Below are 20,227 nucleotides of genomic sequence, written 5' to 3' on the forward strand. Positions count from 1 at the left end.
CAACCCTGGGAGACGTTCCCTTTCAAAGCCATCAAGAACCAAACGGGTGCAAGTCAATTTGGTCAGATTTGCCCACCGTTAGTGCTGTTCTTGCTACCCAGTTCCCCCCACCCCGTGGTCTTCCCCCTCACTGACCGGGATGGCCCATGCTAGCCAAATCTAGTTGGAGCCTAAGCTGGCTCTCACTTTGAAAACCAGGGAGGGGGGTCACCATAAACTGGCTACAACTTGACTGTCCTTTCCACTACCACGTGGTCTTCCCCATTCTCAAAATGTCATTCTCATCCATTCATTACATTTATTAACATTCCATAGCAATATGATGTAAAAATGGGGGGGGGGATCAATCAACTGGAGAAATATATGAACAACAACAGAACAAGTGCAATAAGATATGCTAAAAGGACTTAGTTCTAACTTTTAAAGTTTAAAATGTGAACTGGCCCACATCCGTGATCATGGAGGCTTTAGCGGGTTGGACTAAGTGACCAGTATGGCCCCTTCCAACTCATTTCTTCTGTTATTCTAAGAGCTGTTTTTTAATAACCCACGTTCCACTACCCGAAAGAGTCCCAAAGCAGCTTCCAACCCCTTTCTCTTCCTTGCCCCACAAGAGACTTACGTGGCGTGACAAGCAATCTCGTCCCATTCCCAAAGACAGCTTTTCCATAGCTACTATCAAATATACACAGTATTTCATGCCCTGACAAAAACCTCAGAGAAGGAGGAAGAGTAGAACAAAGAGAGGAAAGATTGAGAATTCCAAGGGACAGAGAATCCAGGATGTTTTCCTCTCTGTATGGCAAGAGACAAGACTCACTGAGAAGAAGAAGACGAAGACAAATTAGTTTTTTATACCCCGCTTTTCACAGTCCAAAGGAGTCTCAAAGCTTCTCCTTCAAAGATTTGTCAGTTCAACCCCCCCATCCATAAAATCATTGTTGCCAGGTTTATACATTTATAAATTAAGAAAGAAATTTCTGGAAGGAATTTAAAACTGGAATTTTTATTTGTTTTTTCTATATTGAATTTTTATGGTTTGGACTTTTATGGTTTTTCTTGTTATAGCGTTTATTTGTTATATCGTATATTCTTTCTGATGTTTGTTGTTGTGATCATTGTTCTTTTATTTTTCCTTCCGTTTCCTTTAAGGCTTACAGCTACAACATCTATCTAAGAAATAAATAAACTGAATATTGACTTTCAGTGTCCCTTTCCTGCTGTGCAGAACAGGACAACCTGAATTGCATTGAAAGTGTCCTAACCAAGGTGCACAGAATGGGCTGTCTTGGGTATATTATTTTGCGAAACAGTCAACCATAACGGTAAGCAGAGGCTAATAATTTTATTTATTTATTTATTTATCTTAAATTTATATTTACATTCGTAGCCTGCCCCTCTTGACCCAGTCATCTGGGTCAAGAGATGGAGAGAGGCAGGCCTGCTCACCAAATGTTTCTGCACTGTGAAACCAACAAAACATGAACGCACTTACCTGGTGCGACTAGCAGCCTTGTGCCTCTTCCAAAAACGAGCTTTTCAAAGGTTTTACCAGACGCACCATGTTTCCTGCCTTGGCAAAAATACCCAAGGGCACAAAGGCAGAGTTGTGTAAAGAGTGGAAAACAGAGGAAGATGGCGATTCTCTCTCCCTCTCCAATTTCCTCCTGCAATTCCTGCTGGGATTCCGGTGACCGCATTAAGAAAGTTGCAAATGCTATGAAGGGACACCCCCGAAATTCCTGTTCCAAATTTCCAAAGTAAACTATTTTACTTTGGAAATTTAAAATTTACCAACACAGTTCCCTGTTCAAACCAGCCCAACATATTATGCATGACTCTGTGATAACGATATTTCTCACCCGCAGGCCTGGGGCTGAAGACCTTTCCTGACTCACAGATAGTTCCCTAACTTAAAAACAACTTCTCAGTGAAGACAAGGTGTCCCATAACAGAGACACAAATTTAGGGACCGGCCTCTGCAATTGATTCAGATCAAAACTCTGTCCACATATTTATTCCGCCAGTTTTACCACAGGAGCGAATAACCTTGACTATACTCTCTTGCACACATGGGAAATCCTTGGTCTTTGTTCCATACCTGGACTGACTTTCAGATGAGTCCCATCTCCAAAGATGACTTTGTAGCTACCAGCACCTGCATTACACCCTAAAACATCCCTTTGCAAAAACGGCCAAGGACTGCTCAACCCATGAAAGTCTTTGTGTCTTTGTCCACCTCTATCGGTGCTCGATAAGAAAGTTGGACCATAAGGAAGGCTGAGCGTCAAAGAATTGAGGCTTTTGAACTCTGGTGCTGGAGAAGACTCTTGCGAGTCCCTTGGAATGCAAGGCGAACAAACCGGTCAGTCCTAGAGGAGATCAACCCTGACTGCTCTTTAGAAGGCCAGATCCTGAAGATGAAACTCAAATACTTTGGCCACCTCATGAGAAGGAAGGACTCCCTGGAGAAGAGCCTAATGCTGGGAGCGATCAAGGGCAAAAGAAGAAGGGGACGACAGAGAATGAGGTGGCTGGATGGAGTCACTGAAGCAGTAGGTGCAAACTTAAATGGACTCCGGGGAATGGTAGAGGACAGGAAGGCCTGGAGGATCATTGTCCATGGGGTCGCGATGGGTCGGACACGACTTCGCACATAACAACAACAATCGGTGCTCGATCTCCCATCAGCACCCATCCTGAAGATTGCAACCCCTATTGAGATGAGATCTTTCCCAAATGAGTCCCATGGTCATAAGATTTAAACACGTCCCTTAAACCTCATCCCAGCTTGAGCAATCATGGACTCCATGCCAAAAGACTTACTTGGCAAGACGACCAACCTTGTGCCTGACCCAAAGGTGGATTTGAAGTTGTTGTTGATCACAGTCAGACATCGCTTTACAAAAAAACAACACCCATTCTTTCACATCTCCAGAGACTTGTGAACTTATTGGCCCTGTCTTAGATGGTCCAGGCTAGCCTGATCTTGTTAGAAGATGGACACTAAGGAGGTTTGACCCTGGTTAGTACTTGTATGGAAGGCCATCAACCAAATCCAAAGTTGTTACACAGAGGTAGGCAGAAGTCAACCACCTCTCTTGCCTTACAGTGTCCACCATAAATCAGTTGTGTCTTGATTCACTTTCTACCACCTCCATGGACCTATCAATCTACCCTCAAACCAAATATCAAGCATCCATCTAAGGACGTGAGCTTCCCGGGGGGACCTGAGGATCTCCTAGAATGACGCTCATATCCATACTACCAAGTTCAGTTCCCCTAGAGAAAGTGGATGCTTTGGAAGGAGAACTCTACAGAGCATAGTGCTCCATTGTCCTCCCCAGGCTCCATCCCCAAATCTTCCTTAAAAGATTGGGCACCAGGGTGTCATTTTGGGATGCCAGGCTCAAGGTGGGACCTGGGGATCCCCTGGAATTAGAGCTCATCTCTAAACTAAAGAGACCAGTTCCCTGGAGTAAAGGGCTGCTTGGGTGGGGGGACTCCGTAGCATTAGACTCCACTGAGGTTCCACCCGGCCCCAAATATCACCCACTCCTGGCTCCACCCGCAAAGTCTCCAGACATTCTCCAACCCAGATCTGATGACTCTAGATGCCAACCTTCAGGTGGGACCTGGGGATATCCTGGAATTAGAGCTCGTATCCAGACTAAAGAGATCAGTTCCCCTGGAGAAGGTGGCTGCTTTGGAGGGGGGGGGGGGGCTTGCTTAGCTTCTGAGATCCGATGAGACCTGGGCCAGGCATAATCAACATCCATATGTTAAAAAAAAAAACTCACTCACTGGGTTTGATGGCTAATTTGGTGCCTTTTCCAAAAATCATTTCCAGCTTCCTGGTTTGCCGTCCCACAGTGGCTCCCACCTTTGCAAAAACTGTAGATAGCCTTAATCTCCCCTGGGATCCCTTTCCTGCCTCAGATCCCATCCACTCTTGGCTCCACCCCCAAAGTCTCCAGGCATTTTCCAGCCCGGAGCTGGCAACCCTCTCTAGACACACTGCTGCTTGTGTTGCCGATTCCTACCTGCTGTTATCATCAGCTTTGTTCCAGATCCAAAGACGAACGCGTAGTTGTTTGTGTTCTCACAGTAGTCACCCTCTTTACAAAAAGCCACCAACCCCAGTAATGGGTTAGACCTAAGCCTTTAATCAAGGTTATTCCCAGAAAATAAGGATTCTTCGTAGTGCGAGGGGAAGCCACGCGCATGGGCACACCTTCCACGCTCAGCTGTTTCTCCCTTGGCCATACCTGGATGGACTTCCAAGTGATTCCCATCACCAAACAGGAGCTCATAGCTGCTGACACCAAACCGCGCCATAAAATGGCACGCTGCAAAAATTTACAGAGGATTTCTCTTTCAAAGGATTCTCCGTTGAGCTCAGCTCTGGGTTCTAAACATCACTCCGGTATTTAAACAGGTTCCACCATCCGTGGTTTCGCTAGAACGAATTATCGCTATTGAAGATAATTCTCCCGCCAAACAGCTCCAAAGAAATCCAAGTAATTTGCCTGAAAGGGGTTATATGCTAAGCTTGTTATTCCCGTTTGGCCCCTGAATCTGTTCAACATCTTCATGATGCAGCTAACTAATTTTCTGCTCACCTTCTATCTGTACGTATGGGCTGGCAATTCCCATTTCATTGTGCCTAAGGAAGTGTGCATGCTCACGAAAACTCACACCATGAACAAAGGTTAGTTGCTCTTCAAAGGGCACCTGGACTCAAAATTCTGCTCTGCTGCTTCAGACCCCCTTGCGGCCACCCCCCTAAATCGATCTTGCAGAGCAAACTTCCTTTGCTCTGCCACACGTTGGGTTTTTGCCCTTCCCTTCCTGTCTCCCTCCTCACTGTGTCACTCAGGGCACAGAAGTAGACAGCCGAATCTCCCCGCTCCCCGGAGTCCTTTGTCAGATTGTAGGACGTCATCTTTTTATCAAGGTGAGCCGCAAAACCCCTCCTGGACTTCTCCTGGCCATAGTTGGACACCAAGATCTGAGGGCTTCCATTCGGGTGCTGAACGTACCAAAACAGGTACGGCGATCCGGAAGTTTTGTATCTGCACGGCAGGAAGACCGGTTGTCCCTCTTGGATGGTGATGGAAGTCTCTGTTTGGAAGACGGCATCTCCGAGGACACCTCCTGTGAAAGAGAGTTGGAAGAGAGTTGTTGGAGATGATGCCCCTTAACAGCTCTGCAGTGGACACAGAATCAACCAGTTGAGGTTTGTCAGTCATTTCATTGAGAAGAGAATCTGTGGGACTGGCCAGTTCCCACATCGCTATGCTGGAGAAGCATCAGCTGATGGCTTGCACTTGCCATGCATCTGTGGATAGACCACAGCCCCTCTTTGTGGTTCTGTACCACACGTTCCACTATATACAGGGCACAAGTACTGAATTTAGAGCCGAAGGAGATCATGGGATTGATGATGGAACTTTGATATAATGCATCATCTTGGGAGGCTCCAAACCAGGAAATTGTCTGATATGGGTTTTGCTAAATTCATCCGTAGGTGGCAGTTCTAATCAGGAAAAGCAAATTTGTCTCTGGGGGCTACAGAATGGGGGCAAAGCAGTTTGTTCATTCATTCATTGGTTGGTTCATTCATTGAAGCTTTTGCATTCTGTCGAGCTAACCAAAAACGAACCTTTCCTTCTTGCTTAAAAGAAACCAAGACTCCAAATTACCTTCTACTTTCTTCAATGCATATTCAAAGGCTCTGCTAGCATGGCTTTAGCAAGTTCAAAATGGATGCAACACATCTTAAATTGCTGAAAGGCTACTGATTAATTAAAATTCTTGATGTAATGTTGAAAGACCATTGGGTGGTGGCTAAGATTATTTCTAACAGTGGCTCAGAAGAGGAAACAACAACAGTGAATACCCTCTAAAGCTACCTGAATAGTCTGAGCTCACCAGAGCTCAGAAGCTAAACCACAGACATTACTTGGATGAGAGACCACCAAGAAAGTCCAGGGTTCCTATGCCGAGGAAGGCTAGTAGTAATTCACCTCTGCTCACCTCTTGCCTGGAGCCTCCATGGTTCTGGGGCCACCACGAATTAGTCCAGACTTGGTGGCACACAATTATTGATGATTTACTATCATGTAAACAGAGTTTACAGGAGAAGCCTAAGTGCTTTGAATCCTGCCCTAGGTGGACAGGCTGAATATGGATGAGTTGTAGGCCCATCCTGGTCTTCAGTTGGACCTGAGCAGCTGGAACTTCTAAAACCTATCTTCTAGTTCCTCTCTGCTGGTGGTTTTTTGTGTAGCTCTGCTAGGGGTTTGCCCCGCAGTGTCTCTCATGGCACAGAAGTAAGTAGCTGAGTCGCTCAGGATGCTGGCCGCTTTTTCCAAATGGAAGGATTTGGCTGCCCTAAGGTGTTTGGCAGAGAACCCCTCTTCCCCAGTGGATTCTGTCAGAAGCAACTGGAGGGCTTCATTGGGGGACCGCTGGAGGTACCAGAACAGATACGACGCTACGGCATATTGATAGGTGCAGTTGATGAACACGGCAGATCCTTCCTTGAGGGTCAGATGGCTTGGTGTCTGGGTGACTGACTGACCGGTCGCTCCTTCTGAGGAGAAAATATAGGGGACCGTTATATTTTCCATGGGAGGCAGAAAGCCGACTGATACAAAAACACCACAGATGAGCTCAAAACACCCCTACACGTGAACCATCCATAGGGCAGCTCCAGAAAGATCCATCCAGTTGTGTCACCAACAAGGCCAGAGTGTTGTCCTAAATTGCAGACATGTTTCCCACCGCAGAATCACAACATATGGGCAGATGAATGATGGGGTGATATCACCATCTTCTGTAGGATGTAGCATCGAGCTTCCTTGGGAGTCCTTGGCTCTCACATTCTTCTTCTGCGAGACTCTCAGATTACTGCCTCTAAACCCTGGTCAAATTGATTAAAATCCATATCGCCTGAAAACAAGCTTCTCCAAAACGTCCTGGTTGGACTTACCATGGTGCAAGAAGTTCTACATCAGTGAAAAAAGTAAATAAGCACCGGGAATGAATGGGAGATAAAAGAAATTAGGAGACGTGTTATACCGGGGAGGGGATAGGATTTTACAGGGGATTGGACTAGATGACCCTGGGGGGTCCCTTCCAACTCTATGATTCTATAGGAGGCAACACTGGATGACACCCAAGTGGAAAGGAAAGAGAATCCTTTAAATTTTTAATCTGGGAATGAAAGGAAAGCAGGAATTTGCTTGTAAATTAATGCTACTCACTTGACATGAAAGCCAACAGCACCATCAATGCTGATACAAAGATCATGGTGGAGAATCTGTATGTCTGGAACCAGCAGACCTTGAATCGTAGGTTACCCTGAACTGTAAGTCTGATGGTTCCTTGGTCTCGGCAGCCACCTAGTCTTCTGCAGTGGGGAGAGCGCGACTGAATCCTTTCGGTTTCCTCCATCGGTTGTGGTGGCTTTCTTGTGGCTTTCTGCTGAGCTCACTGAAGCCTCTTTGAAGATGTCAGCTGTGCACTTTCTATAGGCCCGATAATTTCCGTTGCCCAGCCACCTGTTGACATCCCAGGAGCTCTCTACCTACAGCCTGGAGGTTGGCAACCCCAGCGTCTGAGAGATGTAAGCCTTAGGCCATCAAGACTTTAAAAGATGAGGAGCAGAACGTGGAGTCAGAGAAACAAACAGGCAGCCATTGTAGCTGTTTCAAAAGGGAGGGCATGAGTTCCCATCAGCCAGCCCTGACATTCTGAAGAAGCCAGGTGAGGTTTCTGGATGGTCTCCAAGGGCAGCCCAGGGTAGAGTGCAGTGTAGTCCAACCATGCGGTTACAAAATCATGGTTCAGTATGGCCAGGTCAACTGAGCCTCAGAAAGGAGAGAGTTGGTGAACCAGAGGTAGATACTGTAGATCTATATACTATAGATCAGGGGAAGGGTGCATGCTCATGAAAGCTGAATAAAATTTTGTTGGTCTTAAAGGTTCTATATGAACCATTTCTTAGCATCTCCAGGAGGAGAGATCTAAAGTGTCACCACTGCTCCCTAGTGGCCATAGGTAAGAACTGGTGGAACTCCTGAAGACCTCTGGTGGCCTCTTGTTTTATTGCAGCCCAACCTTATTTTTGATACTTGTGGTCTTCCAAATTAAAGGTAAGGATGCCTTGTCTTCTGAGCATGTGCCTTTTCCTCATCTCTGATCAGCCTCAGCCGTCCCAAACATAGTTGAGATTAGGGGCCAAGGGAATCCATACCAGAGGAGGCCTCTGTCTCAGCACCTTGGAGGCTAAGAAGAAGAATAGGTAGAAACCCCACTTTTCACTGCTCAAAGGAGCCTCAAAGCAGCTTATAATCACCTTCCCTTCCTCTCCCCCCCAACACGCACCCTGTTAGGTGGAGCTGAGAGAGCTCTGAGAGAACAGCTCAGTCAGAACAGCATGGATGACCTCTTTGAGGAGAAAGGTGTGTGTGTTACTAAAGGAAGGAGACATCATGGTGAGCAACTGGCAGCTCAGTACTTATTGAGGAGAGAAGAAGAAGAGCTGTTCTTTATACCTCACTTTTCACTACATGAAGGAGACTCAAAGCGACTGACTGACACCTTTCCCTCCCTCTCCCCACAATAGACACCCTGTGAGGTACATGAGTCTGAGAGAGCTCTGAGAGAACTGTCTAGCCCTCGGTCACCCAACTTGACTGCATGTGGAGGAGGAACGGGCAATCAAATACGGTTCTCCAGATTAAAGGCCACCGCCCTTAGCCACTGAACCAGGCTGGCTCCCCATACTACAATGCTTTGCAAAAATAAAATTAAAATTACTTCTGCTAACGTGTGGGCAATTCATGCTTACCCAAGAAAGCCACAGGGTACAGGGCAGTCCCCATGGACCTGTGTTAACTCCACTTGTGAGCTTTGGGAGAGTCTTTGCATGTAGTCTGTGGCTTCTCTGCTTCTCACCACCTGTGATCCTCCCCCAGTCTTCTGGTTCATGCACAGCGAGAGTCCCTCCTTTCTCCACTGTGTCTCACTCAGAGCACAGAAGTACACGGCAGCGTCTGCCAGGGTGACACGATGGAGGATGAGCGTGGTGGACTTCTTGTGTGTAGGGAACTGCAACGTGCTCTTCGAATCAGCGCTCTCCTTGGTGTCACCTGGGAAAGCACCGGCAATTAACCGAGGTTCTCTCCCCCAGAACTGTCTATACCAAAAGATTTTCTCGTTGGTCACTGAAGAAAGGTTGCAATGGAGGTGGTGCAAAGACCCATCCAAGGCGGTAGCTGATCTTGGCTGGTCGATCTTCTGAGCTCTTCCCGGCGAAACTGTGACAATGGGGAGGGAGGGAACAGTAGAAGTATGATTAATCTCTCATTGAGTAGCTCTGTCCAGCATAAACCAATTTCCCTCTCTCTGATTCTCTCCGGAGGTCGGGAGAAAGTTTTCCTCTTCCAAGTTTGTTTCCTGTTCCACAAAATAAGTTTGATGTTTCATTGCATTAGAAAACCTTCAGAGACCGTCCCGGATGATTAGCCTCTTCCCAGGAGTCCTCTGGAGCCCACTCGGTTAAATTTGAACACTTTATATCTCTCTGACATTCAGGAGGAGCCGTGGGCAAAGACAGGGTGGGAGGTAGGATGAAACTGGGGGGGGGGGGGATAAGTGCTCCCAAATCCACATTGCCAGGATTGAGGTGCATTCCGCCAGCTATGAACTTCACCCAGCTTTCCGTTTCCCCCTTCCACTTCCGTCCCCGTAGGGCCCTGAAATTCATCCTTCCCAAGAGCCATCAAAACAAACCGCAACGAAAAGAGGAATGGGAGGAAATTGCCAAACCCCTTGAAAAAATCTTGGAAGGGGGAAGTCCTAATTGGTTTAAGCCTTTGGCACTCCCTGGCTGGAGAGAAGCCACTGATTCCGTGAGCCCCAATCCTACACACATTTACTCAGAAGAAATTCCCATTGAAACCGGTAGTGTGTACTCTCAAGTAACAGGGGACAACGTTGCAGTGAGTTTTTGCTCAGCGTCTCTTCTGGCCGACCTCACTGTGTCGCTCAAGGCACAGAAGTAAATGGCAGAGTCGCTCAGCTGGCTGGCGGATTTCGTCATGGGGAAGGTCTTCAGGTTTTTGTCATGCTTGGCCTCGAAGCCCCGGCGAGCCCCTTCTTCGGAGCCGTCCCTGCCCAAATCCTGAAGAAAGAGCTCCGGAGGTTGTCCGGGGCGCTGAACGTACCACTGCGGGTAGGGTTGCAAAAGGGATGTCCCGTCGTAGCTACATCTAAGAAGAACTGGGTGGCCTTTGGGGACAGTCACCGGGCCTTCTGGCTGGTCCACGGACTGTCCGTCACTCCCTTCTGGAGAGAAGAAAATGGTGCAAAGACGGATGACGGATGGACGGACGTTTCCACAAGCCCTCTGTTGCTTTGAACAGCTTATGACATTTGTTGTGAGCAGGCCCGTGTTTTATTTATTGTTCTTCGTTTGTTTTTCTTTGCATTCCCCAAAGGAGTCCCTTCCTCTCCCCACATCAAAAACCCTATGAGGAAGAACTGAGTGAGCTTGGAGAGACTGGCCCAAGGTCACCCAGCTAGCTGCATGTGGAGGAGCAGGGAATCAAACCCCGTTCTTCAGATTAGAGGCTGCCACTCTTAACCACTACACCACGCTGCCTCTCCACTCCATCAAGCTGGCTCTCCAGAGAGATCAAGGTGGGGGGTTGGAGAGAGATCATGGGGGGGGGGGGCTTGAGGGGAAGAAGCAGCCGTACTTACTCAGGACTGCCATGACGAACACGGCAAAGATCCCAGGGAGATGCATCTTCCTGCTTTAGGCAGGTTGGACCCCAAAGTGGATTGAATGGTCCTCCTTCTGGGCTTTGTGTTGCTCGGCTCCCTGTGTGAGGAGACGGCTGCCGTGCGGCTGACTCTCTCCTCCTCGTAATTTGCATTTTGTGTTTTGGGTTTATTTCAAAGAACTTCAAAGCCGAGAGACGGTAGACCAAAGGAAGTGGTTGGCAGCCCGTTTCCCTTGCAGAAAAATCAGGGTTTGAAATGGAATCTGCAGGAGGTAAACTGGAGAGTTGGGCTCCCTCCTGTGTACGAAAAATCACATTGCAATGAGAATATCGAAAACAGCCCCTAAATTATCCCAGCTCTGCGTTGGGGAATGCCTGGAGACTTTGGGGGTGGAGCTGGGAGTGGGTGGGATTTGGGGTGGGGAGGAGCCTAAGGTTACGGCATCCACCCTCCAAAGCAGCCCTTTTCTCCAGGGGAACTGATATCGTTGGTTTGGAGATGAGCAGTAATTCCAGGTCCCACCTGGGAGCAGGGGATCCCCAGGTCCCACCTGGAGGTTGGCATTGGGGAGGGAAAGCGTCTCAGTGGGTTATAATGCCATGGACCTCAGTGGAGTATAATGCTGCAGCATTCTAATGAAGGGCTAGACCTCTCTTGCCCTGCTGCTGGCCCTGCAGAGGAGCCAGCTGGCCCCTGTGTGAGAACATGGTGGAAAGGAGAGTTTTTATTGCAAGCAAACACAATAGAAGATGTGGTGGGACTTCCCCACAACTCGCTCCACAAGTTGCTTCAACGCTGCCCTCAGCGATTCTGTGTCGGTTTTTGTACGCACGCCGAGGGAGAGACCGCTCACTGTGGGCCTCAGAGCACAGTAATACACAGCCCCGTCCTGGAGAGAGACACCTTCGATCTTCAGAGGAACCGTCTTGTTCTCCATGAACAGAGTGGTCGAAATCTTCCCCAGGGCAAAAGTGTTCTGCCCTCTAGTTTTGAAGGCGGTCAAGATATGTTGGGGTCCTCTGCCCACGTACTGACGGTACCAGAAAAGGTAAGGAACTGAATCCGAAGTGGAGAAATTGCAGTGCAAAAATGCAGTCCGCCCCTCTTGGGTTTCCATTCGATTTGGGGATTGAAAGACGGAATCGCTTTGAGAGACTCCTGAAAAAGCAGACGCGAAAACAAGATCTAGTAGGTTGTCTCCCACCACCATGATCCCCCCACCCCCCAACAATACTCTGCTGTTTGACTTTGGGTCTCAGAGCACAGAAATACACTTCATCTTCAAATCAACCATCTCCGTTTCCAGGTTCAATGTTCCGGAGTATTTGGCTGAAGACAGCTTTTGATCCACAGAAGAAAATTTAGATTATGTCAACCCATGCTCTGAATATTATTTTTTTTTTTGGGGGGGGGGGGTGATTGCCGATACCAACACAATTAAGGGGGAAAGTCTATAGAGCTTAAATCACATAGCAAAATTACTTCTTGTCCTGCTAGGCTGGACATTTTGGAATGTGGATGAAACCTGGCACCCCTTTGAACAGCATCTGTAAAAGGGAAACAGTGGGTGAGGGAACCCACCCTGGGGTGCCGCAAGAGCTCCCCAGGGATTCGACATCCTTTGCCAGAAGTTTGGGTGGTTCTGAGATCAGCAGACATCACAGGAGCCCTCTTCCCCTGCTGCTCTACAGGCCTGGTCTCTTTCTCCACAACAGAAATGGTGAATTATCTATCGGTTGATTGGCTGCAGAAGCCCTGAGATGCTCCAGAAAGGGACCAATGTCCTGAATCATATTCAGAAGACCTTTGATAGTGTCCAGATGTTGGCCAACATTTTCTACGGCTTCATCTTTCCAGAAATAATAAACTACCAAAGGAAGCCAGCTGCTCATCTTCATAGTGTTACTGTGGGCCTGGTGGAGATATTTCAATTACCTGATTTCAGGAGCAGAAGGAACGTCCCCAAAACAGCCAAGGTGTGAGCTGTTCTAGAAATGAGGAGCATCTTTGATGGTTGAAGTTCTGAAGCGACTGGAAGCGAAGAACTCTCTTCTGGCATTTGAGGAAGTCACGGATGACGCAGACTCCACCTGTAGTTGGCCTCCTCGGTTTTTTCGGCGCCTCTGTGGGGTTACTGTGGTCCTGTTGAAGGAGCATTTGGCAAAGAGAGTCAGGCAAGCATAGACGGAAGGAAGGGTGGTTCAGATTGCCCTCTAGTGATTAAAATATATAAGAACAAGACCTTATTGAATGCGGGAGGCAGAAATTGAAGGTGTTACAGATAGAACTGCTCTGGTAGCCCAGGCTAGCCCGATTTCAACAGAACTTGGAAGCTAAACAGGATCAGACCTCACTAGTATTTGGATGGGAGGCTTCTAAAGAATACCAGGATTGTGATACGGAGGCAGCGAATGGCAAGCCACATTAGCTGGATGGATTTTCAGGCAGGGAAGGCAGCATCTATTTTGTCTTATTTCCTGGCCTCAACCATAGGCCTGGACGAACAACTCAGTCTTACAGGCCCTCCAGAACTTTTTGAAGTCCTAGCGGACCCTGATCACCCTAGGCCAGGCTTTCATGAAACCCTGGTTGAGAAAGCCCGAACTAATAATTCTTTAGCCACCTGGCAATCCTGATTGGTACTGAGACGCCGCTGGCGATAGGACCAGGACTAAAGTGGTGAGTCTGTGGAGAAGACCTCCTTGCCCAACGATATGGACTCTCCTGACAAGCCCAGCCTGGCATTCACCAGGATCTGAGCTCTGAGAAAAAGGCCCTGAAATGCGTATTTCTGTTGCTCTCTGCTGGTGGTTTTTATGCAGCTCTGCCTGGGGTTTCCCTCACTGTGTCTGTCATGGCACAGAAGTACGTGGCTGAGTCCTTCATGTCGCTGGCTTTTTTTTCCAAATGGAAGGACTTGTCCGCCCTCTTGTTTTTGGCCGAGAAGCCATCCCCTCTTTCGTCTCCAGACCCCTCTTTCAACAAAAGCTCGAGAGCTCCGTTATCGGGTCGCTGGATGTACCAGAAGAGAGTGGGGTAGCCAGACGCTTGGTAGGTACAATTGATGAACAAGGAAGCTGTTTCCTTGACGAGAAGAGGACCCAGGGCTTGGGTCACCGACTCGCCATTCGTTGTCTCTGCATGAAAGAGAAAGAGGCGGGCAGCTGTTGTATTTTCAGGCAAAGAAAAGTCTGAGGGGAACCGACAGCAGCGAAAATAGCAAAGCACAACCTGTCACGGTATACGAGGTAACCCAGTTTGGTAAATGTAGGAGGGCTTATCCAACAGAGATGAGCTGCAATTTTAGGGGGTCCCCAGGTCCCACCTGGAGGATGGCATCTCCACATAGAGCCCATCCTCCAAAGCATCCGTGTTATCCAGGGGAACTGATCTCTGTAGTCTGGAGATGAGCTGTAATTCCAGGAGATCCCCAGGTCTTCCCTGGAGGGTGGCAACCCTAGCCTAGGGAGAAGGACTGTAGGGGGGGAAGAATGTCTAAAAGCCAAAGGAATGATTGAAAAATGTGAAAGAAACATGCTACTCACTCAAAGCGAAAGCTGAGAGCAGAACCAACGCTGAGGCAAAGATCATGGTTAAGGAAAGAGGGCCAGTGGATCCGATCTATTCAAAGTGGGCCTGGGCTGTAATTCCTGCTTCCAGAGTCTTCACCCGCTAGTCACAAAAGACCCCGTTCCGGCAACACACAGAGCCCGAGTTAGCAGAGAGGAGATGGTTGACTTTTGCTTCCTGCCTTTGGTTTCATCTCTTGTGGTTTTTGAAATTTCTTTGAGGTGACGGTGACTTCAGCCCCATTGGCTTTTCATGTCATACTAATCGGCTTCCCAGCCCCAGGCAGAATCTGCCTTTTTGAAAGCTGATGGAAGTGGCTCATGAGGAAATGCAGTTCTGAGATCCCACCAGATCTGGGACCACTTGCCTAGCAGGGGTGGACTGAGGTATGGGTCATCTAGGGTAGCTGCCCTGAGCCTAGGATTCCCGGGGGTCTGAGGACCCCCAGTTTTGAGCCTCTTCCCCCCATCTTCAGTCTCTCAGAAAGTGGGAGAACCTACCAGGCACAGGGAGGGAGGAAGCAGGAAGCAAATATCACATGTTGACATCCCTTGGAAGTAATGCAGGCACATTGATGATGTGGGGGAAGGGGGTGACACTCTGGTTTGGGGGCAAAACTCTATGGTAAGAAGCTAATTCCACTATAGAGTTCTTGCCAAAAAAACCCAGAGTATCACCCCCAATGTTGCTGATGTACCAGCACTTTCGGTTGACATCAGCATGTTGCGATAATTTTCAGTGCTCCTCAAAAGTCAAAAGTGGGGTACCAAAAACCCATCTCTCTCTCTCTCTCTCTCTCTCTTGTCTTTAACAAAAGAATGAAACTCTGCTTCCTTTGGTCTGCCCTCCCCATCCCTGAATCAACCGCCTCTTCCAGGGCAGGCAAGAATGATTTATTGCACAGTGGAGCTGTCAGGGTGTAGCACTGTGTCGCTTAAGGCACAGTAGTACACTGCTGAGTCCAGGAGAGAAGCTCTGGTGATGGAGAAGACATTCCCCTTTCGCCCACTAGCTACGAATAAGATTCCTTCTGGCGTGCTGCTGCTTGATCCCGAATTGTATCCCGAGAGGATGTTGTGAAATGTTTGGTTGGGGAACTGCCGATACCAAAAGATGGTGTCCGATGTCATTGAGGAGTGTCTGCAGGTTAGGTTGGCTTGTCCTCCTTCTGACGCGATCACAAGGGGGTCTTGGTCGACCTGAGCATTACATAGGAACCCTGAGAGGACAGATAGGATGGGAAAACGTCACCTGTGTGCTAAGGGGAAATCAAAGACGGTCATGCTCTTGGATTCAAAAACATAAACCAGAAGGAGAAGGAGAAGGAGAAGGAGAAGGAGAAGGAGAAGGAGAAGGAGAAGGAGAAGGAGAAGGAGAAGGAGAAGGAGAAGGAGAAGGAGAAGGAGAAATGGGTTTTAGATCCCCACTGAGCTCCCTGTCCTCACCAGCCTCCATCCCCAAATCTCCAGGAGTTCTTCAACCTGGATCCCACCAATGACCACAGGGTACCCAGCATCCCTCAGCCCATCAAACATTGTCCTTGACTTGACCCTTTCTTCTTGTAGGTCTGAGCTTCTCCTAAGGAAGGTTGAATGAAGTCTGGAATACCTAAGCAACGCAAATTCATTATCCCAAACTGGTAGATAATTCTTGTGTCCTTGGATATGTTGTGGATGCCCTGCTCTTCACTCCACTCCCTGCTGGTTTTTGCTCTGCCTCCCTTCCGGCAAACCGCACTGTGTCACTCACGGCACAGAAGTAGACAGCAGAGTCGCTCAGCTGGCTTTTGGGCTTCCTCATGTGGAAGGTCTTCTGGCCTTTATCATGTTCAGCTCTGAAGCCTCGGAGGGCTCCTTCTTCTGACCCGTCGCGGCCCAAATCCTTCAGGAAAAGGTTGGGAGGTTCTCTGGGACGCTGAATGTACCAGAATGGGTAGTCTTGTGAAGATGGTTTATATTTACATTCAAGAGCTATTGGGTGTCCTTGGGGGACTGTCACAGTGCCCTCTGTTTGGTTCACTGACTGCCCGACGCTCCCTTCTGTAGAGAAGAAAACGGCAGAAAGGGCAGGTGGATGAATAAGATGGACAGCTCCAGAATGCTCTTTGGTGGCTTGTTTCATCTGAACTGAAAGATTTGAGGCCTGTGGCACTTTCAGTGTGGTCAACATTTCCAGGTTATGGGATTTCAAGAGCCAAAACTCCTCTCGGTGTCGTGGTTAAGAGTGATGGCTTCTAATCTGGCAAGCTGGGTTTGTTTCCCCGCTCCTTCACATGCAGCCATATGGATGACCTTGGGCCAGTCACAGCTCTGATAGAGCTGTTCTCACAGAGCAGTCCTGTCAGGGCTCTCTCAGCCCCACCTACCTCACAGGATGTCTGTTGTGGGGAGAGGAAGGGAAGGCAATCGTGAGCCACTTTGAGACTCATCTGGGTAATGAAAAGAGGGGTATAAAAACCGACTCTTCTTCATTATGTTTTAGAACTCTGTCTGGCCCTGAAGATGCTACCGGCCTTGAATCTTGCCCTCCAAGGCAAACTGTTTATTTGTTTATTTATAAATTTAGAGGCTGCCCATCCCACATTGGTCTCAGGGCAGCTAACAAAGGCAACCGAGAATAAATATCAATAGAAAATTGTTAAAACACCCCAAATATCACATCCTCCTTTTTTATTATTGTACACCACTCGTGTGGGTTGACAAACAGCCCACGAATCTCAAAACTGCTGCTCATGGTATGAGCAAACATGCCCATAGACCAGGGGTAGTCAAACTGCGGCCCTCCAGATGTCCATGGACTACAATTCCCAGGAGCCCCTGCCAGCGAATGCTGGCAGGGGCTTCTGGGAATTGTAGTCCATGGACATCTGGAGGGCCGCAGTTTGACTACCCCTGCCATAGACTATAGAGTAAACATGAAGCTTACAGGGTTTCAAGGCACTGGAGCTTTCCCAAAGTCAACACTGCCTCAAGAGAGGAGGACGAATCTACCATCACTTACTTGGGATCAACATGAGGAACGCAGCCAGGGCCACCGTGAGAGGCGCCATCTTCCAGGAGTCTCGGATCTCAGAAACCATCTGCTTTTCCTCAGCCCCTTGACTTTGTGCCGCGCAATTCACAATCTGAGAAAACCCGATGGCATGCAGCCAACTCCTTCCCCTTGGTAAGCGAGGTCTTCTCAAACATGAAAGACTTCGGGCGCAGAAATGACAGACCAAAGGATGTGGTTGGAACCCAGGCTGTCCTCCTGTGGTGTGCTCTGAAATTTCATTTCTAACCCATGCAGAGAAACTTTGCTCAGTATCTCCGCCTTGTGGCAGAAAGCCATAGGACAAGGCTACAAAGCACAGGTGTATCGGTTGGCATCTATTTATTTATTTATTGTATGGTTTGTGTGGTGTGAGACAGGATTATCTGGTGGCCAGGCAAGGAGCATTCAGAAGTGTTCTGCCATTGTCTGAGACCTTCATGACCCCTCGTGTTCCTTGGAGGGACCACCACCCAAATCCTTGCAGGTCTCCCATCCAAATACGAGCCAGGGTCGGTCCTGCTTAGCTTCTGAGAACTTGAAGGATTGTCTGGCAGCCAGGCCAGAGACCATAGAGTTTCCCCCCAAAAGCCAGAGCATCCCCACCCAATGACCGCAACATGCCTATATCTCTTCCAAGTGATTCAGCGCATTGCATTAATTCCCAGAGTCCTTCCAGCTTTGGGGTAACCTCCAGAAAGCACCTCCCCATTCCCATCCAGCAGTGCTGATGGACCTGACCAACCCTATAAGGAAATGGGATCTTTCTTTAAACAGTGAACCCCCAGGAAAGACTTTGTAGAGGAAGGCAAAATCATCAACCCCCTCTCCTCATTTGTCTTGAAAGCCTCTTGCTGGCTTTTTTTGAGAAATTAAGTCACAACTCGATGTCACGGATGTACAGAGGGAACCTGGAGACACTCACATGGGTCTAGAAACATGTGAAGGGCATGCAGGTGTCCCTGGAGTGGAGACGGCTTCAAGAAGCCACTCCCTCAGCCGGTTTCCGTACGGCCCCCCTTGCCTTCCTCACCACTGTGTCTCTCACTGCGCAGTAGTAGATGGCATCGTCTTGCATCTCCACTTTACTGATGGAGAGTTTCGTCGACTTGTTGGGGCTGTGAACCTCCATCAGCAACCTCCCTTTCCTATTTGTTGAGAATCCAGAGATGATGGAGAGAGGGACCGCACCCCGGCTGTGCTTGTACCAGAACAGTCCATCGTATCCAGCGATGCCATGGTGACAGTCCATCTGAGCTGTGTCTCCCAAAGGGACGACGATTTCAGGGGACTGGGAAATCTCCCCGTTGATTACTCCGCCTGGAATAAAGTGACAAAGATCATTCCGTTACTTTCGTAGCAATGTTTTCGTTGTTTCTCCTCCTTTCCTGCAAATTCCCTTCTCTGTGTTCCTCTCTCTCTCTCTCTCTCTCCCTCTCTCTCTCTCTCTCTCTCTCAGATTTGTACTCACTTAACAAATAATCCCTAATCCAACCTATTAATCCTTCACTGGTTTCTCTTCCTGGCCCTTATTTCTGCTTCACAATGTATCAATTTTAGCTTTGCACATTGCTCTATTTATTTATGGCACCAACAGGGCTAATCTCAGCCAATAGCACTTCTTAAGGAATGGGAGAGGAATGGGAAGGCGACTGTAAGCCGCTTTGAGCCTCCTTCGGGTAGGGAAAAGCGGCATAGAAGAACCAACTCTTCTTCTTATATACACACACACACACACACACATACATTCACTCTTCAGGTATAATTTTAAGCCATGTTCTGTTGGCTCTCAAGGAAAATAACAACACTGTGTACAAAACAAGAAAGTCAGTATCCAAGAGAAGGAAAATCTGTTTATTTCTGGGGAAACATTCAAGCCCTAAGTTGTCCATTTTCTGTGTACAACCGCTAAAGTTTTTTTCCACTTACATAGGAAAAGTAGTCCAAAGAGAGGTCTCCAGGGAGCTTGCTTGGCTCTTGAGGTCATTCTGAAGGACACGGACGCTCCAGCTGGTCTTTCTCTGGCTCAGAAATGCTTAAGAGAGACAAAGGTTTCCCCTCCCCACCTCAGCAAAATCTCATTTGTATGCAGTTGTTTGCTGTTCTCTGGAGCTCAGAAGTAGAGCAAGAAGGATTATCTCAACACGGGCTGAAAAGCATTCTTCCGTTTCGCTCTGGAAGGGAAAAAAAGATACTTTTTACTGCCATCAAGTGGCAGAAAGCAGGCATGGTTGTAATGCAAAATACGCTATGAGATCATTACATTGGACCAAAATCTCTCTTTTTGGATGGCAGCGGGGCTGAGGACTCTAAATGCCATATCCAAGCTAATATTCCCACATGGTCTAATCCTAAATGTTTTGTGAAAAGTTCTTCCCAAAAGGTTTTTTAAATGTCCTCCTTCTTTTTCAGAGGTTTTTTTCTCAGAGGTCTTTTTCTTGGGTCTTTTCCCAAATTGCATCTCCTTTGTCTTCTATCTGGATCCTCTACCTTACCTGCAAAAGTTCTTTAGCTTCGTAAAATTATGCTAGGCATGAAGAAAGAGGTTTGTCTGACTGTTCTTCTGTTTATTTGCCATGGTACCTGTAGAGAGCATCAGCAGTTCTGGGGAGAGGAACAGAAGGCATTTGAAAGCCGCTTCCAGACTCCTTCAAGTAGGGAAAAGTGGGGCATAGAAACCAACTCTTCTTCTATTTTATTCCAATGTTTCACACTTCCTAAACTCGGCCAGTGCTCATTTGGTAGCTAACAGCATCTAGCATCATTGGGAAAATACAGGGGGGTTGGGGAGGATTATGAGGAGAAATCCCAAACTTCAAGATTGCTG

General features: G+C 48.0%; 2 gene segments (V, D, J or C); both read right to left on the minus strand.

Moving 5' to 3' along the window:
* LOC143826403 (T cell receptor alpha chain MC.7.G5-like) overlaps positions 1-11,272 on the minus strand; it is a 33,428-nt gene extending 22,156 nt beyond the window's left edge. The window contains 4 exon segments of the V gene segment in view: positions 623-672; positions 4,044-4,059; positions 9,039-9,329; positions 10,777-11,272. Coding sequence covers positions 623-672; positions 4,044-4,059; positions 9,039-9,329; positions 10,777-10,822 — 403 coding nt within the window.
* A 7,107-nt stretch (positions 11,273-18,379) lies between these two features.
* LOC143826555 (T cell receptor alpha variable 1-2-like) lies at positions 18,380-19,629 on the minus strand. The segment is given in 2 exon segments: positions 18,380-18,720; positions 19,596-19,629. Coding segments are annotated over 2 exon segments (375 nt in total).
* Positions 19,630-20,227: the final 598 nt, after the last annotated feature.

The sequence above is a fragment of the Paroedura picta genome, chromosome 16, assembly GCF_049243985.1.
Source record: "Paroedura picta isolate Pp20150507F chromosome 16, Ppicta_v3.0, whole genome shotgun sequence".
Classification (NCBI taxonomy): Eukaryota; Metazoa; Chordata; class Lepidosauria; order Squamata; family Gekkonidae; genus Paroedura; species Paroedura picta.